The sequence below is a fragment of the Pseudorasbora parva genome, chromosome 20 (assembly GCF_024679245.1).
Source record: "Pseudorasbora parva isolate DD20220531a chromosome 20, ASM2467924v1, whole genome shotgun sequence".
In the NCBI taxonomy this organism is placed as follows: domain Eukaryota; kingdom Metazoa; phylum Chordata; class Actinopteri; order Cypriniformes; family Gobionidae; genus Pseudorasbora; species Pseudorasbora parva.
The window spans coordinates 6698149-6713235 of NC_090191.1; the positions used below are offsets into that span (position 1 = coordinate 6698149).

The 15087-nt window shown below is 37.9% G+C and overlaps 1 protein-coding gene across 1 annotated transcript; it reads right to left on the minus strand.

Moving 5' to 3' along the window:
• Positions 1-906: 906 nt before the first annotated feature.
• On the minus strand, positions 907-11830 carry LOC137049418 (gastrula zinc finger protein XlCGF49.1-like). The gene is made up of 4 exons (XM_067427968.1): positions 11800-11830; positions 11096-11307; positions 4688-4971; positions 907-4524 (listed from the first exon to the last, which is right to left on the minus strand). Exons 2-4 carry the CDS (start codon positions 11253-11255, stop codon positions 4207-4209), a joined length of 762 nt encoding a protein of 253 aa, XP_067284069.1. The 5' UTR covers positions 11256-11307; positions 11800-11830; the 3' UTR covers positions 907-4206.
• Between the last annotated feature and the right edge of the window lie 3257 nt (positions 11831-15087).

The window sequence follows — 15087 nt, forward strand, 5'->3', positions numbered from 1 at the left end:
TGTTTATTGTTTATATCATGTATGTTATGACTATCTGTAACCAATATATATTTTTTTATATAAAATATTTAAAATATGACAATTTATTTAAACAACATACATACAAACATTTGACATGCTTGTTTTCCTTATTTGAACAGCTTTAAGTTTTAAAAAGTCTATCTCTATTTGTGTTTTGGGGTTTATGTTGAATTGTTTATTTGCTCTTTATTTTTCAATGCAAGGATGGTCATTGGGTCCCTCCCTCAAATGTATCTTGTAGTTTGCCTCTCTAGGTTATTCCTAGTGAGACTGTTACAATATGTTTCATTGTATAATGAGCATTTAAACAATGAAATATGTCTTATATATTCATAATTATATATGTGACATATATAAAAGACTTTATTATACATATATAAACATACATTTATATGGGCTAGATTTATGTCAATATATGAAATTGTTCCATTTTCTAATAGTTTTATATTTGATATGTGCATATACGGTTTGTTTTCACTTTCTAAGTGGATATATTTAATATATGTATATTTCATTAGTGTACATATATTACAATTATTTATGGGTTACTTACTATGAAAAAAAGCATTTTTTTCTTACATTGACTTCAATATAAATTAATTGGTATTTCTCTTGTATTTGATTAGTGGTCATTCTTTGCACACTTCTCAATAAGCATATTTCCTTACGTTGTAGCAAATTCAACTAATTAAAACAATTTACACTCCAAGCACAACACAACTTTTGGCCACAACTGTATGTGTGTGTATCTTTCACTATTGTGTGTACAGGAACAGGCAGAAAACTTAGGAGATGCAATCCAAACGTGTTTTAATAGTAATAAACTCAATACAGGCAAACAGGCAATAGCACAACACAGTATAATGGTGACCGGACAAAGACGATCAAAGTTTTTGATCACTGTCACAAAAATGTTATGGCCCATAGAATATTTTCTTGTATGAATATCTAGCATGCAACACAGCCTGCTCCCTCAAATGCAGACTGTTTGCTCACCATAATTCAAACTTTCTGAGTGACAGACAACAATTAACAGATGTTTGACAAAGAGCACTTGCTGAAGATACAGAAGCTAGTGTTTCACTGTTTGTGCAGGCTTTATAGGTTCCTGCTTTGTGATGTCACTCGTCTCATCACACTATTGGACAGATTTCACACATCGTTAATGACACAATCACACAGAGCATTCCCACAGCGTCAATCAGCACAGTGAGTTTCCGATGTGGGTTCTGATCACCGTAAAAGACAGAAATATATTTATATGTTGGAGAAAACTAGTTCATTTGAATTTTTTTTTCTGCCTCCTTCAAATTTGTTAAAATTTCCTGGTTTAAATTAGTCTTCATGTCAACATCCTAGGTTGTGATGTTTTCTTGTACTATAGTATGGTGATGACTCACCAGTGTATCATAATTATTCATGACACTGCATCTTTATCCAATGAGACAACATGACATCTTGACTTTGCGTAAACATACACGCCACTTTCTAAAGCCAAGTGGGGTGTTATCTGTACACATTTTGAGCCATTATCCACGTGTATGTCTACGCCGTGTGATTCCGCGTGTATGTCTACGCCTAAACGAACCATCATCTCCACGTGTTTGTCTACGCCGTGTGATTCCACCAACCTGATCTCACAGAAATAATATTTATAGCCTAATTTTATATTTAAGAGCAACTAACTCCACTCCTACCCTAAACCTACCCACTCTCAACAATATAAAACGCGTAACAGGCAAATAATTGTACAGTCACATGTGTTTATTGCAAAAACGGACCAAAAAACTGTATAAAAGTATTAACTCATGTTGCATTCCAAGTCTTCTGAAGTCATACGATATCTTTATGTGAAGAACAGAGTTGAACTTAATGTTTTAGTCGTTGAAATGATGATCGTGCCCCTTTTTGTGAACATAACAAACGCACTCATTAATATTTCTGATTCAAATGATACACACAAGTTTAGAATGACGCGATCGATCACGAGACACATGAGAGCCAATGGCGTTTTACAATCAAAGCTGACGTAATGACGCAATTGGTCACGAGACACACGACAGCCAATGCTGTCAAAGCTGGCGTTTCTTCCGGCGGCAATATTTGAAATGTATTATTAATCTTTGGCGGATGGACTTGACGTTCTGATCGCTTTTAGGAATTTTCTTCACACAAATCAATCGTTTGGCCTTGGAACACTTGTAGTATTTGTACTTACTGAATAAATTGTGCCTGCAGTCGTATCTGCCTATTATATCCTTTTTCTATAATACACAAATGGGTAGGTTTAGGGAAGAGTCTGAGTTATGCATTCAAAATGTGTCTGAGTGTGTCTACAAAGTAAATGGATTTATAAACATACTAAATTATGTTTTTTTGAAAATGTAAAGATGCAGAATGTTTCTTGTGATGGGTAGGTTTAGGGGCTGTGTGTGTGATGGGTAGGTTTAGGGGCAGGGGCAGTGTAGGGGGATAGAATGAAACGGCGTTGATAAACGCGCTAAAAACCGTTTATGTGTCTTGATAGCACGGCAAAATGGCTTACGAATTGGCGTGTCATACATACGCCATTTCATGAGATCAGTCTGAATGAGAAGACACATTAATTCATGACTGCACGCTCTTAATTATTCACGACAGCAAGCGTTGATAGACATTTCCCTTGAAGAGCCAGATGACTGGCTCTTCAAACAGTGAGATCGCATACAGTAAGTGAGAGATGCATTAATGGATCAAAACGATTGTTTGTTTTTGCTTTGTATGAGTTTCTGCGTTGCATATGTTCTCTTCAATACATCCTGATTCTGCGGCATCATTGAGCTCCTAGACAGTCTGAGGTAGAACCAGGTGATGTCAGATGGACCAAAACATGTCCCATAGGTGTTCTATTGGATGTAGGTCAGCTAAGCGTTGTGGCCATTCAATGGTATCAATTCCTTCATCCTACAGGAACTGCCTGCATACTCTTGCCACATGAGGCCAGGCATTGTCATGCACCAGGAGGAACCCTGGAACCACTGCACCAGCATAGGGTCTGACAATGGGTCCAAGGATTTCATCCCGATATCTAATGGAAGTCAGGGTGCCATTAGTAGTTACTGCCACCAGTAGAGGTCTGTGCATCCCTCCATGGATATGCCTCCCCAGACCATCACTGTCCCACCACAAAACCGGTCATGCTGAACAATGTTACAGGCAGCACAAAGTTCTCCACGGTTTCTACAGACCCTTTCTCGACTGTCACGTGTGTTCAGGGTGAACCTGCTCTCATCTGTGAAAAGCACAGGGCACCAGTGGCGGATCTGCCAATTCTGGTGTTCAATTGGAAATGCCAATCAAGCTCCATGGTGTCGGGCAGTGAGCACAGGGCCCACTAGAGGACGTTGGGCCCTCAGGGAACCCTCATGAAATCTGTTTCTGATTGTTTGGTCAAAGACTTTCACATCAGTGACCTGCTGGAGGTCATTTTGTAGGGCTCTGGCAGTACTCATCATGTTCCTCTGCGCAAAAAGGAGCAGTGAAAAAAATGACAGTGGCCTTCACCTGTAAAACCATTCCTGTTTTGGGGGTTGTCTCATTGTCTCCCATCTAGTGCCCCTGTTGTTTATTTCATTAACACTAATGTAGCTTAAACTGATTACTGATTACCAACGACCCTCTGCTACTTAACTGACTAGATCAATATCCCAGGAGTTTAGCTGACCTGATGCTTTTCTCTGATTAAAAAGTGTTTCTTAATTTTTTTGAGCAGTGTATATGTATTTGTGTAATGGTGAGCTTACAAAACCATGTTTATAATGTGTTGCATGTAATTTAATGTTAATTTGCAGCATGCATTTATGGAAGCTTTTAATAAGAGCAAAATAAAATAGTCTAAATCAGAATCCGTTGATGTGCTGTCAGTCTACCCATCTCCCCTCGTTCCCCTACACTCCGTCGCTAAACCACACCCACTTTTTTTAGCATTTTTTCAAAAAATGTTGTGAGAACTGACTGCTGATGAAATGGGGTTTCATGACCCTTTAAGGTTTACTTTTTGAGTCAAAGTCTTTCCACACTGAGCGCATGTATAGGATTTATCTCCCGAAGGAAGTCTCATGTGACTTTTAAGGGTTCCTTTTTACCTAAAACTTATTCCACACTGTTCGCAGGTGGAATGCTCTTGTGGACTTTAAAGTTTCCAATTTAAGTAAAACTCCTTCCGTTGGCAGTTGCAAGGCTTCTCTTCACAGTATGAACTCTCATGTGAACTTTAATGCTTCCTTTTTGTCTGAAACTCTTTCCACACTGTTGGCAGCTGAAAGGCTTCTCTCCAGTGTGAATTCTCATGTGGACTTTAAGGCTTCCTTTTGTAGTAAAACTAGTTTCACACTGTTGGCAGGGGTAAGGTTTTTCTCCTGTGTGAACTCTCATGTGGACTTTAAGGTTTCCTTTTCCACTGAAACTCTTTCCACACTGTTGGCAGGTGTAAGGCTTCTCTCCAGTGTGAATTCTCATGTGGTCCTTAAGGTTTCCTTTTCCACCGAAACTCTTTCCACACTGTTGGCAGGTGAATGGGCCCGCTCCAGTGTGAATTCTCATGTGAAGTTTAAGGCTTCCTTTTGTAGTAAAACACACACTGTTGGCAGGTGTAAGGTTTCTCTCCAGTGTGAGCTCTCATGTGGACAATCAATTTTCCTTTATGTCTGAAACTATTTCCACACTCTTGGCAGGCGAATGGGGTCTCTCCAGTGTGAATTCTCATGTGCCTGTTAAGATTCACTTTTCCACTGAAACTCTTTCCACAATGTTGGCAGGTGAAATAACGTTTAGTTCCTGTCTTTTTAGCTCTTTTTTGTTTAGCCTGTGTCGATATTTCTCCAATCATGAAGTCATGATGTTTATCATAATGGTCTTTCGCTTCTTCTCTTTCATTAAGTTCATGACTTGCCTTTTTCAATGCCATGATATCTAGGGAAAAAACAGACATAAAACAATATAGACATGTATTAGACATCAATACCAGAGTATAGGGTAGTATGATATATAACCTAACCCAGTGTTTCCCGACCGGGGTGCTGTCTGACGAGAGCAGGGGTGCTGTGTAAAAGTCCTACAAATTATTTTTTTTAAGTGATAAAAGGTTAATAAAATAATACATTTTTACAGTGCGTACGGAAAGTATTTAGACTCCTTACATTTTTCACTCTGTTATATAGCAGCCATTTACTTAAATCATTTAAAGGGGTACTTCAGCACTGGGAAGATGAATCTGTTTTTAAATTGGGTCATTAATGAATTACAAATGTGAAATTATTTTTGAATTTGGTGCTTTCTAGACTGAAAATGTATGTTGGTCTCATGGGGATGAAAGACAACAATTCCCAGAATGCTTCGCTACCCTGTGAGGCCACTCCCTAAGCCACCGCTAGTGAATCGCTTTCACTTTCCCACCACCGCGTTCATCTTCATAAAATCAGTTCAATTCTCTTTCTTTCAAATATACTCCAGGGTTGTCTACTGATAGAAAGCCATATGCTAATCGCTGAAGTAACCCTTTAAGTTAAGTTATCTCATTAAAGGGATAGTTCAACCAAAAATGAAAATGTGATGTTTAGCTGCTTACCCCCAGGGCATCCAAGATATAGGTGTTTGTTTCTTTAGTAGAACACTAATTAAATTTTTTAAATCCAACCATTGCTGTATAATGCATGTTAATGAGTTTTTTTCTATGAGAGCCACTGTGAGAGTAAAAAACAAATACATACGAATCCATATTAAACTTTGTGGTTTGTGATGATACACTGATGTCTTAAAGGGGGGGTGAAATGCTGTTTCATGCATACTGAGCTTTTTACTCTGTTAAAGACTTGGATTCCCATCCTAAACATAGACAAAGTTTCAAAAACTAATGTTGGACGTTTGACGGAGTATTTCTGTGTTAAAAATACTCCTTCCGGTTTCTCACAAGTTTCGGAGAGTTTTTTTCGAGTATGGGTCGACTTGACGTTAATAGACCGGAAGGTCCTTGTATGGGCCGTACGGGCTTTTCTCCCGGTAGGGTGCGCGCGCGTGACTAGAGCGAGAGAGGAAATGCACGGCCGTAAACACTCTCTCAGCTGCAGATCCAGTCGTCCGTGAACACTAATGTCGGTTATAGTCCGCCCGCGCTCCACTTCATCCTCCACTTTGACATTAAGCAACTTCAACGCTTCAGCACAGCATTCCGGGAAGGCAGCGCTGCATTTGAACCGATTTGAACGCAGAAATGCTTCAGTCGCATCACAAAGTGGACCTCCACACTCCAAGAAGTGTGTTTTTGACGGAGCCGTCCCAGTGATAAAGGAGGCAGCCGGTGAGTAAAACTGCTCCAAATGTCTGTGCTGTTGTTTATCGTCACGTATGTAAACGTCAGTAAACGACACGATCGCGTGCTTCGTCATTCAAATGCGCTAACGGACTTCATTGCTGTTCTATGTAACGTTATAACGTTACACTAGTCTGACGTGCAAAACCGTTTTGCTTGCTACTAAGGTTTGGTCGCATACAAAAGTCCATAAACCGAATCATGTCCTCATAAACTGAGAGTAAAGACACAAATGTTGACAGACCACTAAATACAGTACATACCACAGAGACGGACGTTCTGCTGTTGCTGTTTCTATTTCAGCCTCCGAATTAGATTCTGGATCATATCTATTAGCTGAGATCGATAGCCATGGGTTTCTCCACGCTTGAGGACGCCACCGCTTTGCGCTTGTCATTCTTTAGCTCCGCCCACATGATACGCCCCCAGGCGCTCGTTTTTTTCCGGAAAGACTCGGTACAGCCCATATTTCTTTTACATGAGATTGACTGAAACTGAGTGTTTCACCCCCCCTTTAAACCATGTCTTAAAACATAAATTTTACCTCACAGCAGGCTAATCTCATCTAGTATTCCCAACCCCATTACTTCCGCCAGAGAAGGTCAAAATCCAGCTCATTCGATCGATCTGTGCCATCCGCACAAGCACTAATGAGGCATCTATGTACACAAGACTATGATCGACCTTCTCCTGTGACGAGATTAGCCTGCTATGAGCAGTGTTGCCACAGTTACTTTACAGATTACTTGATATTAAAATTAATTAAGTTAGATTACAAGTTACTTTATTAGTTAGATTCAGCAGTTGCCGACAACACCCCTGCCGCCTCAACATAGAAATGACAACGGTTTTTGGCAACACACTTCATTGGATTTATGCCTGAGCCTGACAACCCCGACTTTTTTACGCCCCTTTTTTTAGGCTTCTCCTTAGTTTTATATTTATTTTAATAATTAAAATGAACAATGAGATGTGCTGGTGGAAACAACATGAGACCATGATAGCTTGCGCCACTGTCAAGATATGGCTCGCGCAGGGTTAAAGAGTCCGTTTCTTCAGTGCAGCTGCTAGAGTTATGGCCTTTGTACAACTGGTTCCTTCATTCATTTTCTCTGACCAGGTATCTATCTGATTGCGAAATGACCAGGAGTAGGCCTAAATGCCTTCCGAGAGTCTTTTGAGACGTATTTAATTCCGATCACTCAAACAAACCAATTCAGAAGGTGCATGAAAGCATTTCAAACTAAACCGGACAAATGTAAGTGTATCTGGTTGTTTAAACCACGTGTACATTTTACTCCTGGCAAATAATTAAAAAATAAATGTGTGAGAGCGTGTTATGTTGTAGTCAGATAGATATGATGGTGCTACTGCAACATCGCTGCAAATGAGTAAAGCAAGCCAAACCAAATGGCCGTAAATGAAAAACACAAAACACAATCATCTTCAATATAAATTAATGAGACTAAATGACCTTACCAGTGCTTAGGTCACTCTCTCTCTCATATTGCGATCTTTGAATTTGAAATGGGCTGCTGAATAAAAGGCTGGAATCTTTTGCTTTGATGTGAACTCCGTTAAATGAGCATATACCGCGGGAATTGAAGATCAGATTTATATTAGTTTTGCTGAAGTGTAAGGTAGGCTATAAGACAACCTGCATGTTCTTTCTTTTTTTGTTTTGTTTAGATTGTGTAGCCCATTTCGTTTTTTTGAGCGCCGTTGCGAGCAGTAGGCTACACTATCAGCCTGCCTCAGCTCGTCAAAAATGCCTTTGTGGTGGTATAATAACTAGCATACTTTGTTTTTGATGTCAAAGTAGTTATATTTCGTTTCGTTTCTTAATTAAGTTCATTTAGAAAAATGTTTAGAGCAATTTTTTGTTTGTTAAATTAAAGTTTTTATTTTTTTATGTGACGACCCAGTGAGTTAACTGCATGTTTAATAGCCTAGTCTCTCAAACCAACTCTTGAATTGTCTTGCCTATATAAACTTTAATTTAACAAACAAAAAATTGCTCTGAACATTTTTCTAAATTAGGTTAATAAAGAAACGAAACAAAAAATACCTAATTTGACATTAAAAACAAAACTGAACAATTTTAATGGCTGCAACAATGTAAAATATTGTTATTCTTTTTCTTATGCATTTTTTAGCCCTATTTTAATTCCTTTCTATGTAAAGCACTTTGAATTGCCATTGTGTATGAAATGTGCTATATAAACAAACTTGCCTTGCCTAAAAAAATAAAATAAAATAAATAAAAAACACGGGCTCCATCCAGACTCGGGCTGAGAATTTTGATAAGCTGTCGGTTTTTACTAAGGAAAATGACTAAAATAGTAACTCACGGTGACTTGGATAAGTAACTTTAATCTGATTACTGGTTTGGAAATAGTAACGCGTTAGATTACTCGTTACTGGAAAAAAGTAGTCGTCATCAGAGCTTGTGCATCCTCCTGCAGCCACCCTTGAGAATCTGCAGCGGCTACATCGGCCGCCTGCTCTCGAATCGCTCTCGCGGTACTTTGTTGACATACGTAACAGTCACGTGCCGTCGGCGCTGTCTCAAGTCGGACAACATTTCTAACCGGCATGCACTGCTTTAAGTCAGCCGCCGATCGGTCTGCGCATCGCTGGGTGAAGTCGAACAAGCCTAAGTTCAGCTGCTATGGCGTGATCAACAGAAACTCCCTCATTAGGAGTCACAAAATTAAATTTTGCTGGTTATAAAAGCTTGTTTGATATCACATGGTTCTGATGATGCACAAAGGCAGGAAGTGAAAAAATAGAATGGACGAGATGGAGGAAAGTCCGTAATGTGCTGATTTAGAAAGCTATAAACAGAATTTTAAAAAAATATGTTGGACGTGATCCTTATGTCATGAAGAGGAGCGATTTTTCTTCTGAATTGGAAGACTTGCCTGGCATCTAGATGCTTAATGTAGAGAATGTGAATCTGCCATTACGCCGTGTTGAGTTCTGTTCTGGCTTTTTCATATCACGTTGCCTTTCTGCTAGTGAGTTTAGGTTATTTTGGTTTTCTGTCCACTTGTAATTGTGAAAATTTTGTTTGGTTTCATTATCATTACATTTGCGAGTATGATTCTCACTCGGCTTGTGAATTTAAAGGTGTCATAAACTGGCTTTTTAAAAAAAAATTATACTGTTGTCTGAGGTTAACTAATGACGTTTGTGTGGTTTTTACATTCAAAAACATCATAACTAATAAGTAATAGGCTATTTTCTACACTGGTTTTGAGGCTCTCTCTCCTGAACGCTGGGTTTTGGTGGGGGTGCTGCACTGGAGACTTGGAAGTAAACCCCCACGGCTAGGATTGGAAAAGATTTGCATATTTAATAAGCTTAAGCTCCCCTGTCAGTTCACATAAGGGAGGGCTTGCTTTAAAAGTGGCAACCGGAATGATTTTCTCGATCACAGGGCTCGTAAACGTCTTTATCAAACAAACACAATGATTTATTTCTCATCCCCCCGCGATTGATTGATTGTTATTTTTATATTACACATAGCCCGCACGATCGGTCCATATAAGCGTGAGCCCTTCAAACGTCAAGTCGAGACTCGAGAGACAACAACACAGATCAAGAACAGAATTTTATGAGATTCATCGGCCTGCCGGGCTTTGCGAGCCCTGGCCCATAAGTGTCTTAGTCCAGCGTGCTAAAGGTGTTCTGTTAGACACGTACACATAAGCAAAACGATCTATAATGCAATACTATTACATATAAAAACACGTTTTACTCACATAAGTGTGTTGCACCATTCCCGTCAGATCCAAATTCAGCATCGACCGGAGATTTGTTTACAAATGATCCCACAGTGAAATTAAGTGAACATGTCTTCCCCATGTGAGCTCGAACTTCATTAAAAATAAAGTTCAACCTAGGGCTGAACAATTAATAGAATTTCTAATCGCGATTACGATTATGGATGTTACGATTATGTAATCATTCAAAGCCGCGATAAAAAAAAACGTATATTAGACTATTCTGCATGCTTAGATAATACAATAATAATAATATTTTAATAATAATTTTAAAAAGTTAAAAAAACAACGTTATTTTGTCTTAAAATATCAATAAGGTCATCGATAAGTTAAGTATCGTGATTTATATTTAATTGTGACAAGTCTATCGTTACACCCCTAGTATAAAGCTATTCAAAAATCATTTAATGTAAATTGTGATAATCATATTTAATACGTATTTAATTACAATTTCAAAAGAATAATGGACAATTATTATTTTTGTCATAATCGTGCAGCCATAGTTCAACCACACATTCCTATTATTAGGATCCGAAGGAAGCTTATGCAGCGACTGTGTTCTTCCACAGACAGGAATAGCACGATATCTTGCTATCTTTCTCAGTGTGTTTATTGTTGTTGGCTAGCTAGCAAGAGCCGATCACCTCAATGAGTCGGTGGACGGGGGCTACCTGATTAGATGTGCTGTAGAGGTGTGTTTCTTCGCTCTATGACGTAAGAATGAAGCACAAGATCGTTTGCTGGGCCTGGTGTTTATAAAAGCTTTTCTTTGACTAACAAGGACGTTTTCAGCTCTAAAATTAAGAGGATATTCTTATATTACCATGACCTTTTATTTATCAAAAGCTCAAGGGAAAGGTTTTTGTGTGTGTGTGTGTCAGTGTCTGTCTGCTGAATGTGACCATCTCTGATTATTCTCAGCTTTGAGAATGAAACCAACCTGTTTGTTCCTCAGTTTCTTCATGTTTCACACTGAATGTTTCTTCAATCTTTATGTCTTCACTCTCCTCTTTCTTTCTTTGTTCCTCGGTTTCTTCATGTTTCAAACTGAATACATTTTCAATCTTCAGGTATTCGCTCTCCTCTTTAATAAACACCATCTTTTTAATAGTGTCACATGGACTTTTCCAGGGTTTTTTCTATGTGTTTGTCCTGTTTAAGATGAGAATAATTAACAGAAAGAAAAATAAATCCTCAGTAAATCTCTGAGTGAGTCTCAGTCTAGTTCAGTATCAGTAACACTCAAAACTAGCACTAAGAACGTATACAAGAACACAAATTATACAGACAATATATATATATATATATATATATATATATATATATATATATATATATATATATATATATTAAAAATTTTAAATTATTGAGAGAAAAAAATAGAGTTCATGATGCCTAGTTTCTCTCATCTGTACTCGCCAGAGACTGAACTCATGTTTATAAGCTGAACTGATTCAGATTGAGAGAGCAGGGTGAGATGTTCCTTCTTTTACTCATGTTTTCATTGTGTTAATTTGCTCACACAAAGTTAATACGTGTTGTATAAAGCAATGCATTGTTACAGTCAATAATAAATCATTCAATCTGCGTCGGCTGTAAAACTTTGAATATGTTTTCTACAGTTCAAACACTTAAAACACACACCTTTCTTCAGCCGATCACGCATGCAGGAGCGTGGCGCAGCCTTATGACGTTACACCAGACCAAAATAAAAGTCCCGTTTACACGCGACAATCACAAAAGTGCACACATACGAATAATCAAAGAGATGGCAGAAATTTAAAGTTAAATGTTTTGATGAAATACGTATTTAAATACATGTTGTTTAATAATGTGCTGAAAATACTAGGAAACTAATCAAGACTGTTAGACTGTCAAAAACATATAACTTTACATATAAAGTTAATTAGAGTCTAAAAATACCTGGTTGGTAACTAAGTTTACTAATGATGACTGATGTAGACTATAATATTCTACATCTAAATATCTAGATACTCTCAATGATAAATACATTGTTAATTAATACATTTGTAATATAAAACAGTTGAAGACGTAATTGAATAAAAATTTTTTTTTTTTTTGCACATGAAAAGTACTCGTCACTTCATAACATTAAGGTTGAATCACTGGAGTCACATGGACTATTTTAATGATTTAAAAAAAAAAAAAAAACCTTTCTTCGAAATAAAAGTGTTAATTAAATTGCTCTTGGATATCATCAGAAATATCATAATTTGTGTTCCGTAGATGAACAAAGGTCTTACGGCTTTGGAATGACATGAGGAATAGGAATTAATGACAGCATTTTCATTTAAGGGTGAACTAACACTTTGATGTCTGCATTGTTCTATAGTCTTTATGATCGCTGACCTTCGATAAGTCTTAGTAGGTTTGTTATTAACTTTAATACCAGCGAACAACAGTATAATGCTACCTACTGTGGTTAAATTAATTTGTTTATAGAATCCCAACTTTCGTACCATATTTTACATTTATAAATACCATCGGCCCAATATATTTTCTGTCAACCATTAATTTATCAAAACAGATGAGTCGAGACTAGAGACCGTGGAATATTTATTTCAATGGTAAGTAACTACAACATGCTGCACATTGGTACTGGTTGAGGAGATTCCCGGCTTCTACATGTGAAGCACTTTGAGTACCCAGAAAAGAGCTATATAAATGTAATTAATTATTATTATTAGGGCCCAAGCCCTGGGGCCTATTGCACAAAACTAGGATAAGGGATTAAGCTGGGATATCTTGGTGATCTTGTCCTCTGTATGCAAAATTTAGTACACTGCTGTCATGTAAACGTACCCTGAAGGCACACTCACACCAAGAACGATAACAAAAGATAACTGTATATTAGCGGATAAATTGAGCCAGGATCACCAAGACATCCCGGCTTAATCCCTTATCCTAGTTTTGTGCAATAGGCCCCAGAAAGGGCGCAGAGTCCTGTTGTTTCTCTAAGGATTATTATTATTAGGGCCGAAGCGTATGAATAATATACTTTTCACTGCGAGAAGGGAGAAGTGTCCAGCTTGCCAGCACTTTTTTCACTCCTCCTCTCACTGCAGCCGCCTAGTCTCGCCTTTATTTCAGGCGAGGCAAGGCGCATCTCAAACAAGCCTACTGCTCCGAACTGAGATTCGAAACACCCTTGTCACGTGATTACGGCTAGATGAAGCTTCAAAGTATATCATCAGAGGCCTGTTGCATAAAGCTAGCTGAGTTTCAGAGTAGGTTTAGAGTTGACAAATCCAGATAAATCCAACCTGGTTTAGATCGAGATCAGCCGTTTCTCAAAGCTCGGTATAAACTTTCTCTGTCAACTCAGGTTTAATCCAGAGTTTGCGATTAACTCTGAAGCGCATGCACCTGAAAGTGTGACACATGCTGCAAATAGCCACATTGTCTGTTTGATTCACTTCTCTTCTGAAGATTGAGAGAAGCAGCTGAAAGATGATCTGGCTATATCAATGCATGATGTGAATCAAAGAAATATGCCTGTTCACAAAGAGCTTAAATAAATACACATTGTTTAAAAGAAATATGAAAGCATGTATTATATTTATATTATTATTTGGCTACTTGTCAATTAATATCAAATTTATATGAACATAGTATATAAATTCAAAGTGATTATAATTAATATAATATAAATATAATAAATAATTAGCACCAAAAGATGTACAATTTTAATTCTAAAGTTCTTTCATTATAAACTGCTTTAATTTGGAGGGATGCAGGGGGTTTGGCTTTATTGCATCTTTACTTGCAGCTGATTAGTCCAGTTTGGGTAAGTGATGGGAAGTTCGGTTCTTTTCCGCGAACCGGTTCTTTCGGACAGTTTGTTTCAATGATCCGGTTAAAAAAAACGGATCACCGGTTCTTTTACGTCTTTACGTAATGACGTCATTTCTATCATCCCGGCGGATGAAAATACATTCAAACACATCCATATAAAGTATTTGTAATCAAAACTTAGTAAAGTGATAATTATTATTGACATCATCATCATCATCTTGGATACATTTTTTCATTTGTTTTGCAACAGCACTAAATACAGCCACTGTCGTGCAAACACTGATGTTTTACACGGATTACATGAACTTACATTGACATAATACTTACACAAATCCTCCGTGCTCATGTATTATCAGCACCAGCGTCCCACTCCGAGAGAAACAGTTCGGTTACGATGCTATCACGTATGCTCAGTATCTCAGATCACCGGTTCTCAGAATCCAACATGTCCGAAAGATCGAACGTGTCTGATAGAAATGGTTCTCGATTCTGTACCGGCGATCCATTGCAACCCGGTCGATGACTCGAGAACCGCTTTATCAGTGTGTGTGTGTGTGTGCTGAGCACAGGGTGCTGAGCTGCGAACTGTCTATCAAACCTACTGTTTTGATTACATTTTAAAATGTGTATCGACTTAGAAATTAAATAAGATAAAAGCTGTTCTTGAAAATATCATGCATTATTGATAAAACAAATGAATGTTTCATTTGACCGTTTTACAATCCATTGTTTCCAAACTTTAAAATAATACAGTGACAGCTTTGTTATGATGCTTCTCAACTTTAAAATAATACAGTGATAAGACAGCTTTGTTATGATGTTTCCAAACGTGATTAGTTTTATACACTTAACCCGTATTTCGTTCCTCTGAACAAATAACACGCATGTGCAGCTCATCGTTTCTCAGTATCGAACGTGTCCGACAGAAACGGTTTTCGATTCTGTACTGCTGATCCGAGGATCCGAGAACCACTACGTTCGGTTACACGCGCATGCTCAGAATCAGCTGCTCGTGAGTTCATCAGATCTCTCAGTAAAACATGTCTCACTTCAGCTAACGATTGGAGTTATAACATCTACTTCAAGATATTAGTTTTATTTCTAGTTTGAGAGACT

Bases quoted from the DNA above. Each gene is read 5' to 3' on its own strand.
- LOC137049418 (XM_067427968.1), bottom strand. From the start codon at position 11,255: ATGGTGTTTATTAAAGAGGAGAGCGAATACCTGAAGATTGAAAATGTA. The intron at 4,972-11,095 runs GTTGGTTTCATT...TTTTTTCCCTAG, and splicing joins AGAAACTGAGGAACAAACAG to ATATCATGGCATTGAAAAAG. The intron at 4,525-4,687 runs GTCCACATGAGA...GGAAACCTTAAG, and splicing joins GACATAAAGGAAAATTGATT to GACCACATGAGAATTCACAC.